This window comes from Pan paniscus, chromosome 14 (genome assembly GCF_029289425.2).
Source record: "Pan paniscus chromosome 14, NHGRI_mPanPan1-v2.0_pri, whole genome shotgun sequence".
NCBI classification, from domain to species: Eukaryota; Metazoa; Chordata; class Mammalia; order Primates; family Hominidae; genus Pan; species Pan paniscus.
The window spans coordinates 97,231,127-97,254,549 of record NC_073263.2 but is presented as its reverse complement, the minus strand read 5'-3'; the positions used below and the strand labels follow the sequence as shown (position 1 = coordinate 97,254,549).

At 40.3% G+C, this 23,423-nt stretch overlaps 1 protein-coding gene across 1 annotated transcript in view; it reads right to left on the bottom strand.

Annotated features, from left to right (window-relative positions):
• Window positions 1-23,423, bottom strand: part of DNAJC3 (DnaJ heat shock protein family (Hsp40) member C3) — a 120,318-nt gene that overhangs the window by 65,315 nt on the left and 31,580 nt on the right. Inside the window, exons 2-3 of the mRNA XM_034936863.3 lie at window positions 15,117-15,227; window positions 1,048-1,172 (exon numbers count right to left, since the gene is read on the bottom strand). Coding sequence (XP_034792754.1) covers window positions 1,048-1,172; window positions 15,117-15,227 — 236 coding nt within the window. The remainder of the gene's footprint in view (window positions 1-1,047; window positions 1,173-15,116; window positions 15,228-23,423) is intronic.

The window sequence follows — 23,423 nt, the reverse complement described above, 5'->3', positions numbered from 1 at the left end:
TATTCCTCTTCTTCTAATGTGTGTAATCCCGTTTCTTTCAAGAATACCAACTCTGGATGACCAATGAAGCCACATTAATATTCCACTTAACCCTACATACATTACTTTTACAGTAAATAAAATTTTCCTAACCCTGTTAAATTCATCAATACAATAAAAAGCAAGATTAAACTATCATAAAAAAGCCACTCCAACTATCATAATACTAAGAAAATGAGCCATTTAACCTTTGTGAAAGGTTGTGCTTGCTTAGCTGGGTAAGATAAATTTGAAAAATATTTGAGAATTGGGAATTCCATCTTAAAATATTAGTAATATTTCAAATCAAACATTCACCCCATATCTAATCAGTTATCTCAAATCCTTCTCGAAATACAGTAGGAAATAAGTAATAAATGGCTATGAAATTAATTCTGAAACCATCTAATTGGTCAGTGGTTGTCAATTCTGCCTCTGAAAGCCCCACCTGAGTTCTACCTCATGAGTCCCTCCCTGTTCACACATCTGTCACAACCTTTATGGTGACCTGCCAATCATCAGGATTTCCTACTAGGCTAAAAGTTTCTCCACCTCTGAAGCTTGTGGATTGGTTCCAGGGGATGTCTCTGCTATTTAGCATTTTATTGTCACCACAAATCATAGCCCAATTAAGTAATCCCCACTTTATTCTTCCTGGTACAGCCTTAAGTGCAACTGCTGTCAGTCACCTGATAGCCTCTTAATTCAGCCTCTTCATCAACTCATGTCTCAGCCTCACATCTTGCCTCACACTCCATCCTCCACACAGATTTGTCTTTCTAAACCACAAAGCTGACATCACTGCCAGACTTCTGAAAAAAAAAAACATCTAATGTACCCGCTGTTCTCTTTCACACAGATCTTTGATTCTAGGGACTTTGAATTTCTCTTGTTCCTCAGTCCACGACATCACTGTAGCTTTGATGTCTTCCAGCTATGTCTAGCATGCCAGTCCTCACCTTATGAAACAAATTATCTCTCCCCAAGTTCTGTTAAGTTCCCCTTTAAAGAAAGTTGAGATATACTTACTGCAGTGAAGTCCATCTTCAATTGAATCACTTTAGTTAAATCAGGAAGTGCAGCTTTTGATTTGCCCATAGCTAAAAAGACAGTAGCCCTCCGATAATAAGCAATATAGTTATCAGGGTCACCATCTGAAAATTAAAATAATATTACCTCTTAGTCATTTATTCAAAAATAAAAATTAAAAAAAAAACAAATCACCTGGACAGTATCAGCACTTGCAACTCTACTAAGATGGACATTAAGAAAAGAATCTCATGATCAAAAAAGAGTCATGTTGCCTAGCAAGATCAGTGCAAATAGACCTAGAATAGGGGTCAGCAAAGTACAGCCCAAGCCACATCCAACCTGCAGACTTCAGTTAAGAATGTTTTTTACATTTCTTAAAAGTTGCCCAAAAAAAAGAAAGAACAAAAGAAAAACATAAGACTGTGGCCGCAAAGCCGAAACTACTTGTCTAGCCCTTTAGAAAAAAAGTTCGCAAACCCCTGGTCTAGAATATTAACTATATTCAACTTATAACCTTCTTTTTGGGGCAGGGGATGTTGGGGGGGCAGCCAAGGTGTCTGTCACCCAGGTTGGAGCGCAGTGGCATGATCATGGCCCTCTGTAGCCTTGACCTCCCACGCTCAAGCAATCCTGCCACCTCAGCCTTCTGAGAAGCTGGGACAACAGGCGTATTCGCCACCTCAGCCTTCTGAGAAGCTGGGACAACAGGCGTATTCCACCACAGCTGGCTAATTTTTTTTTTTTTTTAATTTTTTGTAGAGAGTCTCACCATGTTGCCTAAGCTGGTCTTGAACTCCTGGGCTCCAGCAATCCTCCTACCTCAGCTTCCCAAAGTGCTAGGATTACAGGCATGAGCCACTGCACCCAGCCTCAACTCATAACTTTTCTAAGTATGCAATTCAGTTTGTCTCTATGGAGATTTTCCTAAGTGAAATATTAAGAATGTGGACTATGCACATTAGTGTCCAGGGTTTTAGAAATGTATAAACCTCTGACTAAATTGATATATTGAATGTATAATCTCTGCTCCCCCACAAACTCCAACTAGAATGGAGGTGAAGAAATAAAGGTACAAGGACAAAGGAGGAGAACAGAAATGAGAGTGAGGCTAGAGAAGTTAACATTTGTAAGGAAAGCAGACAGATGAATTAGGTTTCCGAGCTAATTTTACTCTGCTTATCAGCACCTACAAAGTAGAGAAAAGAGTGGATTCAGTCAGAAGCAAATCTGCTGCAGAACAATCCTTCTAAAAAGCAATTTGGAAATAGAAGCATATAAAGAATTCTAAAACTAACCTTGACAAAAGCCAGCCATCAATCTTTTAAAAATAAAAGATTTATCTACTCAGGTGTTCATCATCATAAGATATACAATTAAACTCCCTAAAAGTTCTACTCCTAAAGTTCTTGTCATTTGGAAAACATTACAATAGAAGAATCTATACGGCAGGACAGTCCATAATCATTCAAAATTATGGTTGTGAACAGTTGTTAATGGCATTGAAAATGCCAGGGGAAGGTGGGTCAGAAAAAGAGATTAGGCTATACAACCAAACATGAAAGAAGACATACAAATGGCCAAAGAGCACATGAAAAGATGCTCACCATCACAAGTCTTTAGGAAAATGCAAATCAAAACCACATTGATCTGCATGGGGGAACAAAAATACTAATAAAAACTAAAAAAGCAAAACCAAAAAAAAAAAAACCACACATTGAGATACCAATTCACACCCATTAGGATGGCTATTATGAAAAATAAAAAGATAAAATAACAAATGTTCGCAAGGTGTGGAGAAACTGGAGCACTTGTGCGCTGTTGGTGGGATGTAAGATGGTATGGCACTGTGGAAAACAGTAAGATGATTTCTCAAAAAATTAAATGTAAAATTACAATGTGGGCCAGCAATTCTACTCCTGTGTATGTATATACCCCAAAGAAATAAAAAGAAGGGTCAAATATGCATTCAAACACACATGTTCATAGCAGTGTTATTCACAATAGTCCAAAGGCAGAAACAACCCTGAAGTCCATCAGTGGATGACTGGATAAACAAAAGGTGGGATATACCATACATACAGCAGGTTATCCATTCAGCCTTACAGAGAAATGAAACTCCTAGGCATGCTACAACATGGATGAACCTTAAAAACATTATGCTAAGTGAAATAAGCAAAGACACAAAAGGAAAATACTGTATGATTCCACTAATATGAGGTACTTAACATATTCAAATAATAGAGACAGAAGGTAGAATAGTGGTTGCCAAGGGCTGGTGTAAAGGGTTAGGAATAGGGCCCTAATGTTTAATGGATGCAGAGTTTCAGTTTGGGATAATGAAAAAGTTCTGGAAACGGATAGTGATGACTGCACAACAATGTGAACACAATGCCACTGAATTGTACACTTACAAATGGTTAAAATGGTAAATTTTCATACATTTCACCACAATAAAAAAGTAAAAATATGAACCAGTCAGAAAAAAAATGTATTTTTTAAAAAAGGAATTAGGTATTTTAACAACAAAAAAAAACCTTCTTTTTCTTAAATCTAAAAATAAAAATATATGATCCTAGCTAAGCATCACTAACATTTCTTTACTAAATAACTTCCTTTAGGAGGCAAGGACAGGACAGCAAAATCAGTAGCCTGAATATAGGATATTTCTTACAAAATACTGTAATTAACTTGAGGAAAGAGTAGGAATCAGAGTAACTACATTTAGAACTTGCTTGATATACAGTATTTTTCAGTTCAGTTTATATTTTATTTGTAAGATGCAATAAATTAAAATTTTATGGGTCTGGTTTGTGAACTGGCCATAGAATGATTTCATACTTAAGAATTACTAACATTTAAGTGACGCACCAGACAGCAGAGGCAGTTCACTGCGTGTCAACAGTGGCTATCCAAGCAGAGAGATGGGGTTTCTTTTTTCTGTAGTCCATGTATTCCAAAATGTTTCACAATACATATGGAATACTTTTATATTCATTAGTTTTTTAAAAAATTTAAGTTATCCATGGCTTATTCACACTAAGCAAAGAATAATACTGGAAATACGATGATTTAAGGCCTAAAGTACACAACCCCATCAATTTCATATGTCCAAATCCTACTCAATCTTTGAGGCACAACTCAAATGACTTATTTGACTATACATGGAAAAATAAACCTGTTCCTTCTCTCAAATTCCATAACATTCTATAATACATATCCCTTACTGCACCTAACACTAAGCACTGATTATTAATTATTTATACACATTTGGCCCTCTGTATCCATGGGTTCCACATCTGTAGATTCAACCACCCTCAGACTGAAAATATTTAGGAAAAAATAAAACTGTGTCTGTATTGAACATGTACAGACTTTTTTCATTATTCCCTAAAAAGTACAGTAAAACAACTATTTACACAGCATTTACATGGTATACGGTAAACTACATTAGATTTCTATTTGGAAAAACCTGACCATTCCAATCCATGAAGAAAAAATCTCCACAGAGGACTGTGTATGACTTAACTTTTGTATTAAGGATCCCATCATACACAAAAATTGTCTATATACAATATTTCTGGAGTGCTCACTAATTCTACTGTTCAGTTTTTAGGCATTTTAAGATAGGAAATGGAATTGGAACCCCAATTTATAACACCAAATCTACAAAAATAAGGAATCTGTTGTACTATAAGATATATATTTGGTCTTCTTCCAGCTTCCTGACATATAGCTCCTACAACCCGTGGGATCTCTGGAGTGATTACTTTTTTGTATACTAATCAAACGGCTGGTAGCTGGGCACCAGCTGGGCACTAGATAGTTTCAGGATGGGAGCTGGTTGCCAGGGGAACCTACCGGGTGAAAAGGTTGGAACTTTGAGTACTCTCTACCCTCCTCGGGTTGTTGAAGGTTGAGTTGGTTACCAATAGCCAACAATATAATACATCATGCCTAAGTGATAAAGCCTCAGGTTGTTGAAGGTTGAGTTGGTTACCAATAGCCAATGATATAATACATCATGCTTAAGTGATAATGTGTACACAAAAACCTAAAAGGACAGGGTTTGGAAGAACTTCCATGCAGCCAAAAACATGGAGGCTCCTGGAAGGTGATACACCCAGAGAGGGCAAAGAAGCGCCATACCCCTTCCCATATGCCTGGCCCTATGCATCTCTTCCATCTATTTGGTTGTTTGTCTGTATCCTTTGTAATACCCCATAATAAACCAGTAAACGTAAGTGTTTCCCTGAGTTCTGTGAGCTGCTCTAGCAAATTAATTGAACCCAAGGAAGGGGTCATGGGAATCCTCATTTACAGCCAGTCAGTCAGAAGTACAGGTAAAACAACCAGGGCCTTATGAATGGCTTCTGAAGTCAGGAGTGGTCTTGTGGCACTGAGCTCTCAATCTGTGGGATCTTAGGCTACCTCCAGATAGACAGTGTCAGAACTGAACAGAATTAGAGGACATCCAGCTGCTGTCTGCTGAAGAATCTGTAGGATTACTTGGTGGAGAGAAATTCCCACACATTTTGGTGACCAGAGGTCACAGAAGTATTCTGCACTGGGAGAATATAATAGGAGAAACTGAATTTTTTTGTCCACCGAGAATCAAATGACAACAGTTTAACACATGAATCAAGAATCAATTTTCTGGCTAGGCACAGTGGCTCATGCCTGTAATACCAGCATTTTGGGAGGCCAAGGCGGGTGGATCACTTGAGGCCAGGAGTTCGAGACCAGCCTGGCCAACATGGTGAAACACCATCTCTACTAAAAATACAAAAATTAGCCAGGCATGGTGGTGCACACCTATAATCCCAGCTACTCCAGAGGCTGAGGAGGAGAATCACTTGAACCTGAAAGGTGGAGGTTGCAGTGAGCTGAGATCATACAACTGCACTCCAGCATGGGTGACACTGCAAGACTCCGTCTCAATTTTCTTAGAGGCATGGGGTCACCTGCACAGTAAATCAAAATAGCCTTCCCTGGTTCTTCATCTTAAAATACCAACAGTTCCTGGAACTAGAGTCCATTCCTACATCACTGTGCATGAAGTAGCAAGTGAAACAAGAATCGGTTTAGAAATGCATGCTTGGTTTTTACCAATACAAGATTGGATAACCTTGAAAATAAGTATTTTTCCTATTATCCATCCAATATATAATATTGTTCATTATGTAAATTATTTGCAAGTCTACATGTGGAAATACTATATTTCATTTTAAACCACATAATTCAAATCCTTATACTAGCTTATTAGAAACTTGAACATGGGAGATGGATTTAACCTCTACCCAGAATCCTAAAACTATCAAACAATTCAAATATGAGAAAATTAGCCAGAATAAAACAATACAACTACTATCTGGAGAAAACACATCAGAAAGCCAATTACAAATGATGCTGTAAATGGTGGTAGTGAGAGGCATAGGAAAAACACGCTGGACTGGTGCATTAGTCCGTTTTCATGCTGCTGATGAAGACATACCCAAGACTGGGTATTTTTTTTAAAAAAGAGGTTTAATGGACTGACAGTTCCACATGGCTGGGGAGGCCTCACAATCATGGCCAAAGGCGAAAGGCACATCTTACATGGCAGCAGACAAGAGAGAATGAGAGCCAAGCGAATTTATAAAATCTTCAGATCTCATGAGACTTATTCACTACTGTGAGAACAGTATGGGGGGAACCATCCCCATGATTCAATTATCTCCCACCAGTTCCCTCCAACAACATGGGGGAATTATGGGAGCTACAATTCGAGATTTGGGTGGGGACACAGTCAAACCATATCATCTAGATATGGAAAATGTTTTACTCATTCTCTCAGCTCACCCAACTAAACTCCTTCATTCAACAATTTACTGAACTTACCAGACATTAAAATAGTAGCATAGCTCAGAATCTTTTGAACTGGAATATCACCTTCAGAAAGTTGCTAGAGCACTTTTTGTTTCCTTTTGTCTAAATGTAAACAGTAATGTTTGTCCTCATTTCAGAAGTGAGGCTGAAATGTGATGAGAAAGCACCATAACAAGTTTAAGTGATATAAAAATCTAGAAATGGATTTTGTTTTTGGATTCAGCAAAACTATGTAAGGGTTGTGCTAGTTTTCTTACCAAGCAAATGAAGAAATTGATCATTTCACACTGCCCACCATTTAATCTACCACTTAAGACATTTGTTCATGCCAGATATACCTAAGACCCTCTGTAAAGTCTATTAAATTTAGGGTTTCAGATCCCAGGATTCATTATCCCCATAGTTCTTTTCTGATAAACGCACATCTCATAAGAGTTTCAAAAGGTCACAACACCCCATCACCACCTACTGCATAATCCTATTGATATGGGAGGGGGGCAGGGAAGTGCTGGGTAGAGAGGGGTGGGGTCCCAGGTAGGGCTGCACCCTTGGGCCTGTGCCCACGGACCTAAGTGAGAACAGGCACTCCTGTTTTCATGCCCAAATGTTGCATTTTCCGAGATCACTCCGGCCAGCCACGCACCCCATACTGTGCCCATATAAATCCAAAACCTTAAGCAGACACAGACACAGACACAAATGGCTGGATATCTAGAGGAGAAGAAGAGCATACCAGCAGACACTGGCAGAGCAGCGACGGCAGGACGTGGATGCTGAGGGGAGTTCAGCCAGGAGTGGCCATAGAAGAGTCTGGCCGCTGGGCAGCCCGACTCCAGAGGAAGACCACCTTACCACTCCCTCCCCCACTTCCGGCTCCCTATCCATCTCGCTGAGAGCCACCTCCACCACTCAATAAACCTTGCACTCAACCTTCCAGCCCATGTATATGATCTGATTCTTCCAGTACACCGAGCAAGAACTCAGGCTGTCACACTGGCCCCGTCCTTGCAATAAGGGAGAGGGTCTACTGAGCTGACTAACACAAGCCGTCTGCAGATGGCGTAGCTGAAGCAGCACACTGTAACACACACCCACTTGGGCTTCAGGAGTCCTAGACATTGCCATGGGGCCGGAGCCCAAAAGCACTCCCCACGGCCTCTGCACCTGCCCATCTGCATGCTCCCAGTAAGGGTCTGAGCAGCGGGGCCCCGAAGACGGAAGCCACAACCCTGTCGCACGCCCTGCAAGGGAGATATGAAAACCCTCCCATTTCACTATGATAGAAAATTTAAACTTTATTTTCTGGGGATTTTTTGTTTTTGTTTTTGTTTTTTTGAGGCAGAGTCTCACTCTCGCCCAGGCTGGAGTACAATGGCATGATCTCAACTCACTGCAACCTCCACCTCCCAGGTTCAAGCAATTCTCGTGCCTCAGCTTCCCAAGTAGCTGGGATTACAGGCACCTGCCACCACGCCCAGTTAACTTTTTGTATTTTTAGTAGAGAGGAGGTTTCACCATGTTGGCCAGGCTGGTCTCGAACTCCTGACCTCAGGTGATCCACCCACCTTAGCCTCCCAAAGTGCTGGGATTACAGGCATGAGCCACCATGCCCAGCCTTAAACTTTATTTTCTATAGTTTGTTATGAACAATGTGTTCTACATGAACTAAAATGATAAATGGTCTTCCTAGAAATCATGATGTGTGGCTGGGCGCAGTGGCTCATGCCTGTAATCCCAACACTTTCGGAGGCCAAGGGAGGGGCGGATCACCAGGTCAAGAGATCGAGACCATCCTGGCCAACATGGTGAAACCCCATCTCTACTAAAAATACAAAAATTAGCTGGGCATGGTGGCGCATGCCTATACTCCTAGCTGCTCGGGCTGCTCAGGAGGCCAAGGCAGAATTGCTTGAACCCAGGAGGCAGAGGTTGCAGTGAGCCGAGATCATGCCACCACACTCCAGCCTGGTGACAGAGCGAGACTCCGTCTCAAAAAAAAAAAAAAAAAAAAGGAAATTATGATGTGTATCCCATTTGAGAGTCACTGCTACTTGCCAGATCACATTGAACAAAATGACACTTTATTTTGGAGACAGGGTTTCACTCTGTTGTCCAGGCCAGAGCACACTGGCACCATCAGCTCACTGCCTCCTCAAACTCCTGGGCTCAGGCAATCCTTCCACCTCAGCCTCCCAAGTAGCTAGGACTACAGGTGGGCACTGCCATGCCTGGCTAATTTTGTTTTTATTTTACTTTTGTAGAGATGAGCTCTTGCTATGTTGCCCAGGTTGGTCTCAAACTCCTGGCCTCAAACAATCCTCCTGCCTCAGCCTTCGAAAGTGCTCAAAGTGCTAGAATTACAGTTGTAAGCCACCACACTGCCTGTTATTCAGATTCAGAATGCACTAGCAATGATTTACATTCTCCCTTTACTAAATCACACCAATAAATTGCCATGTTTCAGCATCACTGATTTACACCTCTTGGTGAACACAGTAACATTTTACTGGGAATTTTGGGAAAAGAGCTGTCTCAAAAAGTCTTGTATTGCAGTGATAAAGCTAAAAAAAAGAAAGGAGCAGTCATTTAAAATGACTTTAATTATATGCCATAGCCCTTGATGTTTCTAATAAATGTGAGACTAAGAAAACAAACAATAAAGTATAAAATAGGTAGAAGGTATACACATTTCTGCAAACATTCTACTGGTAGTAGGTAAGAATAAATACTTTAAGACACACTTTTTCTAAGACAGTAACTGAAAAGAATTTAAATTGCCATGCTGAAGCACTGAAGACAGTTTGAATCACCAGAAAAATAGTGGACTTAGTAACGATGCGGTCACACAGTAAACAGCCAAACAGCCCTTAGTGAAAAATCTTGTGCAAATTATTGGGCAAAGTAACCACTATTTCTTAAGGTGAGTTAGTCATTGAAATGCAAACTTCCTAACAGAAATGTCACATAGTTAAGAAACCCCTGTTATTATAGCAAACCTGTTTTTAGAAAAGCCTTAATTTTCAGAGACACAAAAACTATATTTCTACATTCTTTACATATCCTACTGCACCTTTTTTTTTTTTTTTTAATAAAAAAAGCAAGACAGAGAAGGAGAGAGACAGAGTCTCACTCCATCGCCCAGGCTGGAGTGTGGTGACACAATCATAGCTCACTGCACCTGAGCTCAAGCAGTCCTCCCGCCTCAGCCTCCTGAGTGATTATATACTATTTTCAAAGAAATATTTATATTCATTATTACCATCTGATCTTCACAAAAATTCCCATGGGTGACACAGCAAAAACTGCTGGGAACTTGCAGGTAACTTTTTAAAGTGTGCGTTTTCTTACATAACTGGACCAATGTCACAGGATTACCCAGTGGCAACGCCAAGATTAAAATGTTTCCCTTTTCAAGGTAATCCACAAAGCCATATTTTTCTAATACCTTCATAGAGTACATACGATAGAAGTTCTCTGTATATTTATACAGCAGGCTACTGCAATGCAACTATTTATGTTTCACCTGACATCCCAACAGGTACCAGCTACCCCTACATTCCAAGGTGAGATTTCTAGGGCCACTTGGAAAAGTTTGTAAGTGTCCTCTTTGCAGGACAGAGTAGCCTGACTGGTGTATCTGACTCATCCCTGAAAACTCTAAATGGCAAGAGACTAGCAGGCTCTCTGCTCTCATAAGAAGGAAGAAGGGGTTGCTATTTGGACTGTCCTCTGTCTACAGACATGGTCAAGGCAAAGAATACATGTATGCTTCTCACAGACCAAAGAGAGCTGGCTTGGGTTGTCTTAAATCTCGTCCACAAGGCAACTCATGAAGAAGTCCTTTGCATTTCCATAAGACATTTTAGAATCAGCAAGTCAATTTCAATGAAATAAAGTGCTAGAATTTGATTAGATTTCATTGAATCTGTAGACCAATTTGGGGGCCACTTGACAACTTTACAATATTGAATCTTCCTATTCATGAACATGGTATATCTCTTCATTTAAGTCTTTCTTAAGTTTCTCATAACTATTTTTGTGGTTTTCAGCCAAGTGTTCTTGCACATCTTTCATTAGATTTCTTCTTAGGTGTTTTTTATATTTGTTTATTGCTAATATAGAGAGACTCTGTTGCTACAAAAGTATTTTGTAATTGTTATCTAGTGAGTGGCCTTGCTAAATTCATTTCAGTTATGATAGTTTGCAGATTATTTGTGTATCATCAAGTCCTCTGTGAATGACAGTTTTATTTCTTCCTTTCTCAATCTTTATGCCCTATTTCTTGCCAAATTACAGGGGCTGGGCAATTGTATTAGTTCGTTCTCACACTGCTAATAAAGACATACCAGAGACTGGATAATTTATAAAGGAAAGAGGCTTAATTGACTCACAGTTCGGCATGAGTAAATTTTTCCTCAGGAAATTTACAATCATGGCAGAAGGGGCAGCAAACACATCCTCTTCACATGATGGCAGGAAGGGGAAGTGCAGAGCAAAAGGGGGAAAAGTCCCTTATAAAACCATCAGATCTTATGAGAACTCATTCACTTTCATGAGAATAGCATGGGGGTAACTGCCCCCATGATTAATTAACTCCCACTGGGTCCCTCCCATGACAAAAATAAGTAAAACTGTATTTTCCCCCATGATTAAATTACTTCCCACTGGGTCCTTCCCATGACAAAATAAGCAAAACTATAATTTCCCAATAACATAATCTTGTATATGGAAAATCCTAAAGAATCAACACCAACACAAAAATTATTAGAGCTAATAAACACGTTCAGCAAGGTTGCAAGACAGAAAATTGGTATACAAATTGCACTGGCTAGGCCAGGCACGGTGGCTCATGTCTGTAATCCCAGCTCTTTGGGAGGCAGGTGGATGACTTGAGGTCAGGAAGTTCAAGACCAGCCTGGCAAACATGGTGAAACCCCATCTCTACTAAAAATACAAAAATTAGCTGGACGTGGTGGTGCATGACTGTAACCCCCGCTACTTGGGAGGCTGAGGCAGGAGAATCACCTAAACCTGGGAGACGGAGGTTGCAGTAAGCTGAGATTGCACTACTACACTCCAGCTTCCTGGCTGACACAGCGAGACTCTGCCTCCAAAAAAAAAAAAAAAAAAAAAAAAAAAAAGCATTGGCTAGGACCTCTAGCAGAATGTTGATTACAAGTAGTAATAGTGGGTATCCTTGTCTCGTTCTCAATCTCAGTGGTGGTGAGGTGTGGGGAGAGCTATCAATATTCACCATAAAGTATGATGGTAGCTATAGGATTTTTGGTGTACTCACCAATACAGATTCCCAAACTGTTTAAAAGGTGCTTTTTCTTTCAAAAACGGTGTTAAATATTTATCAAATATTTCTTCTGCACCTTTGAAATAATATTTTTCTCCTGTAGTCTTTTAATGTGATGACTAATACTGACTTTTGAATGCCAAACCAAATTTACATCCTTATAATAGAAACCAGTGGTGTGTGTATGTGTTTGTGTGTACAAACATAATATGTGGACTTCTTTAAACTTTAGATTCATTTGCTATTATGTTTTTCAGAATTTTTGTAGTTATGTTCATGAGACTTTGCTATAATATTTTTATTGTAATGTTCTTACACTTGGAAGAATGTGTATTCTGTAGCTGTGTGTAAGTGTTATGTGTATTTCAATTGAGTCAAGTTAACATCTTTACTGTTATTTTTGTCTGTTTTCCTATATATTATTGAAAGAGACTAAAGCCTTCCACTGTAATTATAAATTTGTTATTTCTCCTTTTAGTTCTGTCAATTTTTGTTTTATGTATTTAGAGGCTATGTTATTAGGCTTATACCCATTTAAAATTGATATTTTTTCTGGTAGAGTGAATCCTTTATTTGTGTGGAATGGCTTTCTCTACTACTCACAAAGGTATCTTTTTTTCACTTTTCTCCTCATTTTTCATCTTTTGTATGTTCTTATAATTATGCCATGTCTCTTGAGTAGAGTTTTTGTTTTTTGTTTTTTTAATTTTGAGATGGAGTCTCACTCTGCCACCCAGGCTAGAGTGCAATGGTGCGATCTTGGCTCACTGCAACCTCCGCCCCTGGGTCTAAGTGATTCTCCAGTCTTGGCTTCCCAAGTAGCTAGGATTATAGGTGGCCACCACCACGCTTGGCTAATTTTTATATTTTTAGTAGAGACAAGTTTCACCATGTTGTCCAGGCTGGTCCCAAACTCCTGACCTCAAGTGATCCACCCACCTCAGCCTCTCAAAGTTCTGGGATTACAGGCATGGGCCACCATGCCCAGCCTTGAATAGAGTTTTTTCATCAAAAAAATGTTTCCTATGAGTTCAGAGAGCTAATAAAAATCTGAGTTTAATAAAAATCTGAGTAATAAAAATCTGAGTTTAAGAAAAAGCATAAAGAAAAGTATGACAAACCAAAAACTAACTACATTGAGTTTATATAGTAAATTACAACAATAGGATGATAGTTTTTCTGGGAGCACAGCTGTATCTTATTAAAAAACACACCAGCTGGGCACGGTAGCTCACACCTATAATCCCAGCACTTTGGGAGGCTGAGGCAGGCAGATGGCTTGAGAACAAGAATTTGAGACAGGCTGGGCAAAATGGTGAAACCCAGTTTCTATTAAAAAAAAAATACAAAAATTAGCTGGGCATGGTGGCATGCAGCTGTAGTCCTAGCTACTCAGGAGGCTGAGGTGGGAGGATCACCTGAGCCCAGGAGGCAGAGGTTGCAGTGAGCCAAGATCATGTGACTGCACTCCAGCCTGGATGACAGAGCAAGATCCTGTCTCAAAAACAAAAACAAAAACAAAAACAAAAACAAAACAAAACAAAACAAAACACCACCCTCGGTTGTTAACTACACACTCTCAACCATTCAAATCAAGGTAAAAATATATAAGTAAAGAACTCTGAGGAAAGTTAATGTCAAAAAGTCCTAGTACAAAAGTTTAGCAGTGACTCATAAGGAAATCCATGCCAGGTGTGGTGGCTCATGCATACAATCTCAACACTCTAGGGGGCCAAGGCAGGAGGACTGCTTGAGCCCACGAGTTTGAGACCAGCCTGGACAACATAGTGAGACCCCCATCTCAACAAAAATATAAAAAATAAAAGTTGTAAAAAGTAGTTGGATATAGTGGCACACACCTATAATCCCAGCTATTCAGGAGGCTGAGGCTGCAGTAAGCCATAATCACCATAATCATACCAATGCACTCCAGCCTGGGTGACAGAGCAAGGCTCTGTCTCAAAAAAGCAAAAAAAAAAAAAAAAAAAAAAAAGAAAAGAAAAAGAAAGAAAGAAAAGAAAAGGAGAGAAAATCCATTAAGCCTTCACTAAGAACCTATTTATTCTGGTCATCTCACTTCTTACAGTCCTAACAGATGAACAGCTGCACGACAGTTGATTCTACAGACAGACATGAGTAAGAAATAAGAAGCAACAGTATAAATGAAGAGCAGCTGGGGTCTGACCAATACTGAAGAGGCAATGAACTGCAGCATCTCCCACAGATATCAAGTAAACATATTGAAAACTCAAGTCATCAAGAAAATTAAACTGCATTCAGTAAAATCTGTTCAAAAAGTCAGAAGCTGGCCGGGCGCAGTGGCTCACGCCTGTAATCCCAGCACTTTGGGAGGCCGAGGAGGGCAGATCACGAGGTCAGGAGATGGAGACCATCCTGGCTAATATGGTGAAACCCTGTCTCTACTAAAAATACAAAAAATTAGCCGGGAGTGGTGGTGGGCGCCTGTAGTCCCAGCTACTCGGGAGGCTGAGGCATGAGAATGGTATGAACCTGGGAGGCAGAGCTTTCAGTGAGCCGAGATCGTGCCACTGTACTCCAGCCTGGGCGACAGCGACAGAGCGAGACTCCGTCTCAAAAAAAAAAAAAAGTCAGAAGCCAAATAATACACTGAGAAAAGCTGTTTGTCAGAATTATCTTGAATTATCCTTGGTAGTAGCAGGCCTCACTAACCTTCAAACTTCTCTCATGTTAGATGCACATACATTTAAGTGTTATATATTTATTTTATCAATCTATTTCGCTCAGAATCCCACAAATATATTTAAATGTTTTATTTAAACATGAAATAATGTTTATTTTAAATGTTATTTTAAAAAAAAGAGCTATTACTAGAATTCACTAAGACAGACACTGAGTGATTTGGTTCCATGATACAAACCTACGGCAGCATGAAACTGAGATAAGGCATCAGCTAGCTGTCCAGCTGCAAGTAATTTCTTGCCCAATTCAAGATGTTTCTCAACATCTGCATTTACTCCACATTCAGCACCTAAAAATAAAATTAAAAACAATCAGTTAACTTTCCACGAACTAAGATTTAATTCTAAAAAATATAATATTAAAAATAGTTATCTGTCTCAGTCATCTACTCAGATGAGAAAAGTCACAGAAGCTGAAAAATGATGTAAAGAACGTAACATAAAATACAAACTCTATTTCATTATATGGAGCACAAGACAAAAAATGTACCCATCTTGACCTAATCAGTCAAAAGAATGTAATCAGTCCAGAAAATAAAGGGAAGTTGTGTAATGCAGAAGTAGTAAAAATATTTTGAATAAAAAAATGAAAATTGTTTGAAGGTAGAATCTCACCTTTAATGAACATCATAGAGACTGTTACAATATTTAAGTATTTATTAAGCACCTATAATGCACTAGGCACTATTTTAGGTGTCTGCAATAAGTGAGCAACATTAAAAAACTCCTGCCCCTCATACCCTCCTGGCGCCTGATGTTATCGTGGGAGGAGACAGACATGATAAATAAGTAAATTACATAGTATGTTGGGTGAAAAGTACTGTGGAAAAAGTCAAGCCATGTGAAGAGGTAAGGAGTTCAGGGGACTTAGAATAGCAAATAAGCGGGTAAAGGGCAGGCCTTCTTGAGAAGCTGACATCTGAGCAAGACTTGAAAAAAATGAGGAACTCACCATGCAGACAGCTAGGAAAATAGCTTCCAGGAAGAGGGACCAGCAAGGGTCCTAAGTCGGGAGCATGCAGATTTGTTCCAGAAACAGCAGAAAGGCCTGGATGGCTGCAGCAGAGCCAAGAGGAAGATAGTAGTATGAGGTCAAAGAAGTAGAGGACCTGACTACAGCTTTGAATATTTACTTGTCTTAAAACAGGGAACTACTGTGGAATCAATAACATGATCTGATGGACTAGGCCAATTATCAATATGTTGCCTCTCCGCTCTGAATTCATCCTTCGGTACCTGCACTGCAATAAAGGCCTGGAGTTTGCAGGCATTTCCTCTTTACAGTGACTACAATGTTATGCTTTGTCAGTACAGGGCACTGAAGCAACACTGCAGAAAGGACACTTCCTGGTTCTGCTTGCTGCATTTTACTGTCTTCTGGCTCCTGCTGCATGGTATGGATGAGGAGGACATCCAGGGGTACTTAGCCACAGCTGTATGCCCAGGGGTCCAGTTCCTCAGTGATCTGGCAACCTCAGCCCACACACTCCAGATTTCACACCCACAGAAGCACCTGGACTCCCTTCGTAGACAGGCTGACCAGCCTTGGCTCACCTATACATGAAAGGATTGTTTCCTGCTTGCCCAATTACTATGGACCAGCCACACAGCAATCTTCTCCACCAGCAAACCTGGGCTACAGCTATACCTTCTCCAATAAGATCTAAACCCCAGCCTGGTAGAGGGGACCCCTCTTGCAAGTTGGTCCCTCCTTGAGGCTCTTAGTCCTAGAATATCCGTTAGAGTTCTCTTTACATCTTTAGTTACTCTCCTATCACAACTTAACAGTTCTTAGATTAAACTTTCCCTTTCTAAGTAACTACATGATTTCTGTCTCTCCTCAACAGACCATGAGTGACACACAATTGGTATTGGGAGCAGTCCTAGGAGACAGGCCCACAGAGATGCAATTCGAGGACTGGTTTGGTCATGGCCTTGGGCTTCAGTGCAGTGCTAAGTTCCTCGCCAATGGGAGATGAAATGCTAGTAATCCACAGTAGGTATTGGAGTCACAATTAACTAAGCTATCACTTTGGTTGACTGTAATGAAGTACTGAGGGACATGTCTTAGAAGCCCAAGTGGCTGCTGCAACTGACCATAATGGCAGAAATTATGAAAATAAGGACTGTGATGTGGGGTGGGTTCTTTTGAGGGCACTAGAGCAGGGTCCCCAAGCCCCCAGCCATGGACCAGTACCAGTCCATGGCCTGTTAGGAACTGGGCCACACAGCAGGAAGTGATCGGCAAGCCAGAGAGCATTACCACCTGAGCGCTGCTTCCTGTCAGATCAGTGGAGGCATTAGATTCTCACAGGAGCACAAACCCTATCGTCAATTGCGCATGCAAGGGGTCTAGGTTGTGCATTCCTTATGAGAATCTAACTAAAGCCTGATGATCTGAGGTGGAACAGATTCATCCCGAAACTATCCTCCCCCTACCCAACCCAGTCCATGGAAAAACTGTCTTCCACAAAACCAATCCCTGGTGCCAAAAAGGTTGGGGACTGCTGCACTGGGGCACCTACAGGGAGAAAATAACCAGCTCAGATCCAACTTTCAGATCAAGTCATGGTCTTAGAGCTGATTTAGCTGAAAATCAAATATAAAATTTAATTTAATTATGAGGGTTGCTGAATTAAAACAATAGCTGAATTCATGGTCTCACCAAGTTTCTCCTGTGAAAGGGGGCAGATTAGTAAAGAATGGAATCCTTAAATTTGGAATGGGAATATTTATTTGGACCCAAATGAAACTGACCAACTTGAACCCCCAAGTCCGTCTGAGTCTCCCTTACTAGAAGTAGTTTTCCCCCTTGTCTGAGGAGATGACTCTTCCACTGCTTAAAAACCTGAGGACAGCTTTACCCATGGTGGATGCCTTAAAAGAGGATGTTCAATCCTCCTCAAGACACACCCTAACCACTGCCATTGTCACTAACCCATGTCAAACTTTGACAGGCTCCAGAAGAACAGGTATACACTATGACCCAAAGGAAGTAGCTGAACACACTAAAAGATCTGCTGATAAACTAGCAGAATCCCACAGAACATGTATGGCAATGGATTCTAAACGTGCTAGACCAGGAGGGTGAAATATAACACTACATTGGTTCTAATTCATTTATATGTATACACTTATAAAGCAGAGGTCAACAAACCGTTTTTTGTAACTGAAGTTTTACTAGAATGGGGCCATGCCCATTAATGGATGGGCCATATTGTCTATGGCTGCTTTCACACTATAGCAGCAGAACAGAGTTGTTGTGACAAAACCCATATGGCCTCTAAAACCTAAAATATTTACTATCTGACCCTTTACAGAAAAGGTTTGACTACTTCTATACTAGAGATCCCACATTTAATGTGTTAACTCACAAAACTGGAAGTGGCTTTAACAGCTTACTTGATTGGCTGACTGAAACTTGAAGTTTAATTTAATTAAGCATTAATTATATTAATTTAACATTTAATAAGGCTGAGGTTCCAAAGTTTCCCTAGCATAATAAGAGAGAGGGATCCAAAGGTTTAGAGAGATAGGAAGGTTGGACTGGATTTATCATGTGTTACCTACACACCAAACTGCCACTTATGTCCATGAGAGGGCCTAGAAAACACTCCTTTTACTAAGACATTGAGAAACCTATTAGTGGCCAGGCACAGTAGCTCAAGTCTGTAATCCCAACACTTTGTGAGGCCAAGGCAGGAGAACTGCTTGAGGCCAGGAGTTCAAGAGCAGCCCGGGCAACATAATGAGACCTCATCTCTAAAAAATATAAAATAATTAGCCAGGCATGGTGGCACACACCTGGAATCCCAGCTATTTAATACTTGGGGGGCTGAGGCAGGAGGAAGGATCCTTTGAGCCCAGGAGTTCGAGTCTGCAGTGAGCTATGATCGTGCCACTATACTCCAGTCTAGGAGACAGAGCAAACCTTGTCTCTGAAACAAAATTAAAAAAAAAAAAAAAGAGAGAGAGGGAGAAATGTATTAGTGAGGGACCACCTACAAGGTTTTCAAAATTCTTGTCACTCCCCTTTGTAGGACAGGTATGACTACAGGAGGAAGTCAATATTGAGATAAGTTGAATTCAGTGCGGATGATGGGATTTTAGAGTTGCACAGAAACTTAAGCAGCAGCACTGAACCATGAGAGACTAGGTGGGCACATCAATGCAGAGGCTCTTAATAATCAGGTAGATAAAATGACATACTCTATGGGTAGCACTCAACCTCCTTCTCCATCATATCTAAGCTTGTGCAATGGACCCATGAACAAAGTGGCCATGGTGGCAGGGATGGAGATTATGAATGGGTTCAAAAACACAGATTAGGCCAGGTGCGGTGGCTCATGCCTGTAATCCCAGCACTTTGGGAGGCCTAGGCGGGCAGATCACCTGAGGTCAGGAATTCAAGACTAGCCTGGCCAACGTGGCAACACCCCGTCTCTACTAAAAATACAGAGATTAGCTGGGTGTGGTGGTGCATGCCTGTAATCCCAGCTACTGGGGAGGCTGAGGCATGAGAATCACTTGAACCCGCGAGGGGGAGGTTGCGGTGAGCCGAGATCATGCCACTGCACTCCAGCCTGGGCGACACTGCGAGACTCTGTCTCAAAAAAAAAACACACACACACACACACACACACAGATTAGTCCTTTCCAAAACTGAAAAAACTGATCTGGCTAAAGCTACTGCAGAGCATCTGATCTGCCAATGCTGGAGACCAGCACTGAATTCCCAGTATGGCACCATGGGTGGGAAAGAGACAGCTGGCCACCTAGTGGCAGATTGATTTTATTTGGTTCTCTTCCATAATGGATCCGTTTCTCATATTCCAGATATGAATTTGCCTGCAATGCTTCTGCCAACTCCACCATTCATAGACTCACAGAATGTATTACCTAACATTACAGCATTCTATACAGCACTGTATCTCCTTAAGGAATTCACTTCATAGCAAAAGAGGTGGACAATGTGCTCATGACACTAAGATTAACTGGTTTTACCATTACTCCATCACATAGAATGGCTTACTGAAGACTTCAGTAGCAGCACTAGTTGGGAGACAAAAACCTGAAAGGATGGGGCTCTGTTTTACAAGCTGCAGTTTATTATTTCAATCACAGACCATTATATGATGCTATCTTGCCCACAGCCAGAATATGTCAGTCCAGGAATCAAAAAGTAGAAGCAGGCATGGCTCCTCTTATTATTATACCCACATAAGCCACTTGCAAAATTTCTGTTTCTAGTCCTGGCAACTTTGAGCTCTGATGGTTTGGAGATCTTAGTCCTTAAAGGAGAAATGCTTCCAAAGGGGACACAACAATGTTTCCGATTAATTGGAAGATGAGACTCCCATATGGCCATTTTGTACTTCTTATGTCACTGAAACCAACAAGCCAAAAACATTGGTTAATCTACTAGTTGGAAAAATGAATCCGAATTACCAAGGGCAAACAAGTGTGCTATTTTGCAATGGAGGCAAAGTAGGATAAGTGGAACCCAGAAGATTGTCTAGGGCATGTCATACTACTTCCATGCCCAATACAAGGTTAATGAAACGTTACAGCAACCAAAAAACAGAGCAAATAAGACACAGTCCCTTCAAGAAGGAAAGTTTATGAGTCACTCAATCAGGTTAAAAAAAAAAAAAAGCCAGAGTAACTGAAATTCTGGCAGAAGGCAAGAGAGCTATAGAACAGGGAGTAGATGAAGGAAGCCACATATATCAGCTACCACCTCAGACCAGTTACAGACACAAGCTATGCAGTAGCTTTGCATATTTTCTCTTTGATTATATACATGTTTATTTGTATATACAGTCAATCTTCATAATTTAGATTCTGTATTTGTGAATTTGCCTATGCACTAAAATTCATTCGTAATCCCCAAACTCATATTCACAGCATTTTCACAGTCATTCAAGAACACATGCATGTTCAGGGCAGCAAAATACTGAAATCACTCCAAGCATATGTTCCAGCTGAGGCTGAACAAGGTAACACTCCATCTTCCTGTGTCAGCTTTCATAGTATAAACAATTGTCCTTTCCACTGTGCATTTGGTGCCACTTTTTTGTGTATGCTTCCTGTCACTCATTTCACCACTTTGAGTGACTCCCAAGCATAGTACTGAAGTACTGTCAGGTGTTCCTATGCTCATGAAAGCTGGGCTGTGCCTTACTGAAAAAATCGTGTTTTAGTTAAGCTTTCTTCAAATACGAAAGACACTGCCATTAGCTGTAAGTTCAATGTTAATAGATCAACCATACATAGTAAGGTGTCTTTAAACAGAAACACACAGAAAACAAGGTTATGTCTTGATCTGTTGACATAAGTTGTGATTTGAGGCTTGCAGAAACTTAACCCTGTATTTCCCCTAAATGGTTCAATATTTGCTAATGCAGTGTTCACGATGACTTTACAGAACATAACCACCATGAATAACATGAATTGACTGTACTAACCATATTTTTCTCCCTAATTCCCAATTTTATTTTATATACAAATTACTGAAGTTAACTTTACAATTTAGTCTTTATATAACTGAATATTGAGTGGGATGGTGATGGAGTAAGAGTAGTAATTTATGTAGCCAGTGATGGATACGTGACTGATGGAACCAGGAGTCTTCTCCATTAGGGTATGGGTAAGAATTTCTTCCCTGCAAGGATAGCTGTATCTTCTTAGAAAATTGTCTCAGTTCTTCTATTCAGGCTGCTATAACAAAAATACCATAAACTGGATGGCTTATAAACAACATTTATTTCTCATAGTTCTAGAGGCTAGCAAGTCCAAGATCAAGGTGTCAGCAGATTCAGTGTCTGATGAGGGCCTAATAGACTGCACTTTCTTGTTGAGTGCCTATGTGGTGAAAGGGGAAAACAAGCTCCTTCAGGCCTCGTTCATATGGCCACTAATCCCAGTCATGACGGCATCATCTAATCACCTTCTCCTTAAGGCCCTGCCTCTTAATACTGTCACATCAGATTAGGTTTCAACATATGAATTGGGGGCATGAGGGGAACACAAATATTCAGACCATAGCAAAAATAAAGTTGCTTTGTTGTACTGGTATTCAAATATGTGCACAAAGGCACGTACGGAAACTAAGTAGCCAACGCATTTCTCCTTTATGGTGAGCATGATGCTAAGCTCTTTGGGGTGCTGAAGGACATTACAGGAAGAAAATCAAAATAATGGTTGCTTGGGAGGGTAAGAGAAAAGACAGACTGGGAAGAGGCAGGAGGGAACTGCTGGTAATGTTCTCATCATGCTTAGAGGTGTGGGTTACACAGTTATATGTGATTATCAAAACTCAGCAAATACACACTTAAAATATGGACGTTTCATTGTACATTAATTTTACATGCAAACAAAAGTTGGTTATATGCCTGTTAAAGTATTTAGGGCCATGTATACTGGTATTATCTTGAAATGTATTTTTTTAAAGGATTAATGGTTGGATACAGAAATGTCCAGATGCATATGTGTTAAAACAAATGTATTAAAATATTAGTGGTAGAATCTAGATGATGGGTATAGGGATGAACACTGTAAAATTCTTTCAACTTTGCGATATGTTTAATAATAAAATGTTGGGAATACATACACTATAGTGTTATAATGGGGGAATGTACACAGGGTACTGTGAGGGCACAAGTTAAAGCACCTAACACAGTTAAAATTAAATAAAATTTAAACTTGTTTCACAGTCACACTAGTAACAGTTTTAAGTGCTCAATAACTAGTGGCTGGTATAGGAGAGAAAAAATAATTTTCTATCTTCATAAACTGGGACTCCCTGTAACAAAAGACAGATTAACAAGAGTTGTTTCATATGTATACCTCAAACATACATGCGAGAAAATTCAAGAGAACCGAGTAAATCTCCAGAGTAGATTTCAACGAGAGTTTAAACTTCAGCGGAATACCATCATTTGCTAAAATAAAGGAAGTGGAGGGTGATGGGGAAATCTGTTACAGGGGGATGGCCAGGAAAAACACTGAAAACAAGAGTAAGATTTGTTGTGCAGTTTTTAAGTCAATGCCTTTTCCATTCAGCGGCCCCTCTCCTCCTACTGCAGAGCAGGGAAAAAGATTTCCCTCATAGATGTAAATTTCTCCGACAAAAGGGCAACTTTTCAGAGCTATTCTTGTGTCTACAGTTTCTCAAAATAACCAACTCTAAATAACCAATATGACAAAGAGACATATTTTGCAGTAGCATATTGTGGGCTCCTGAAGTCATATTTTGGGGTAGCGTGACCTAAGCTCCAACACCACTGCATGGGACAATGCAAATGATACCAAATATCTCCCATCATCGTGGAAAGTTCCACTGGACAGCCCTCGGGGGATTCCCCTGAAGGCTCACCTGAAACCTGAAGGAAAAGTAGGAAGGATGCTACCTTTGTCGAAAAGGCTGGAATAGGGAAACTGACCATCCAAAAACAAAGGACATGACATTTAAATGCCTAGATGTC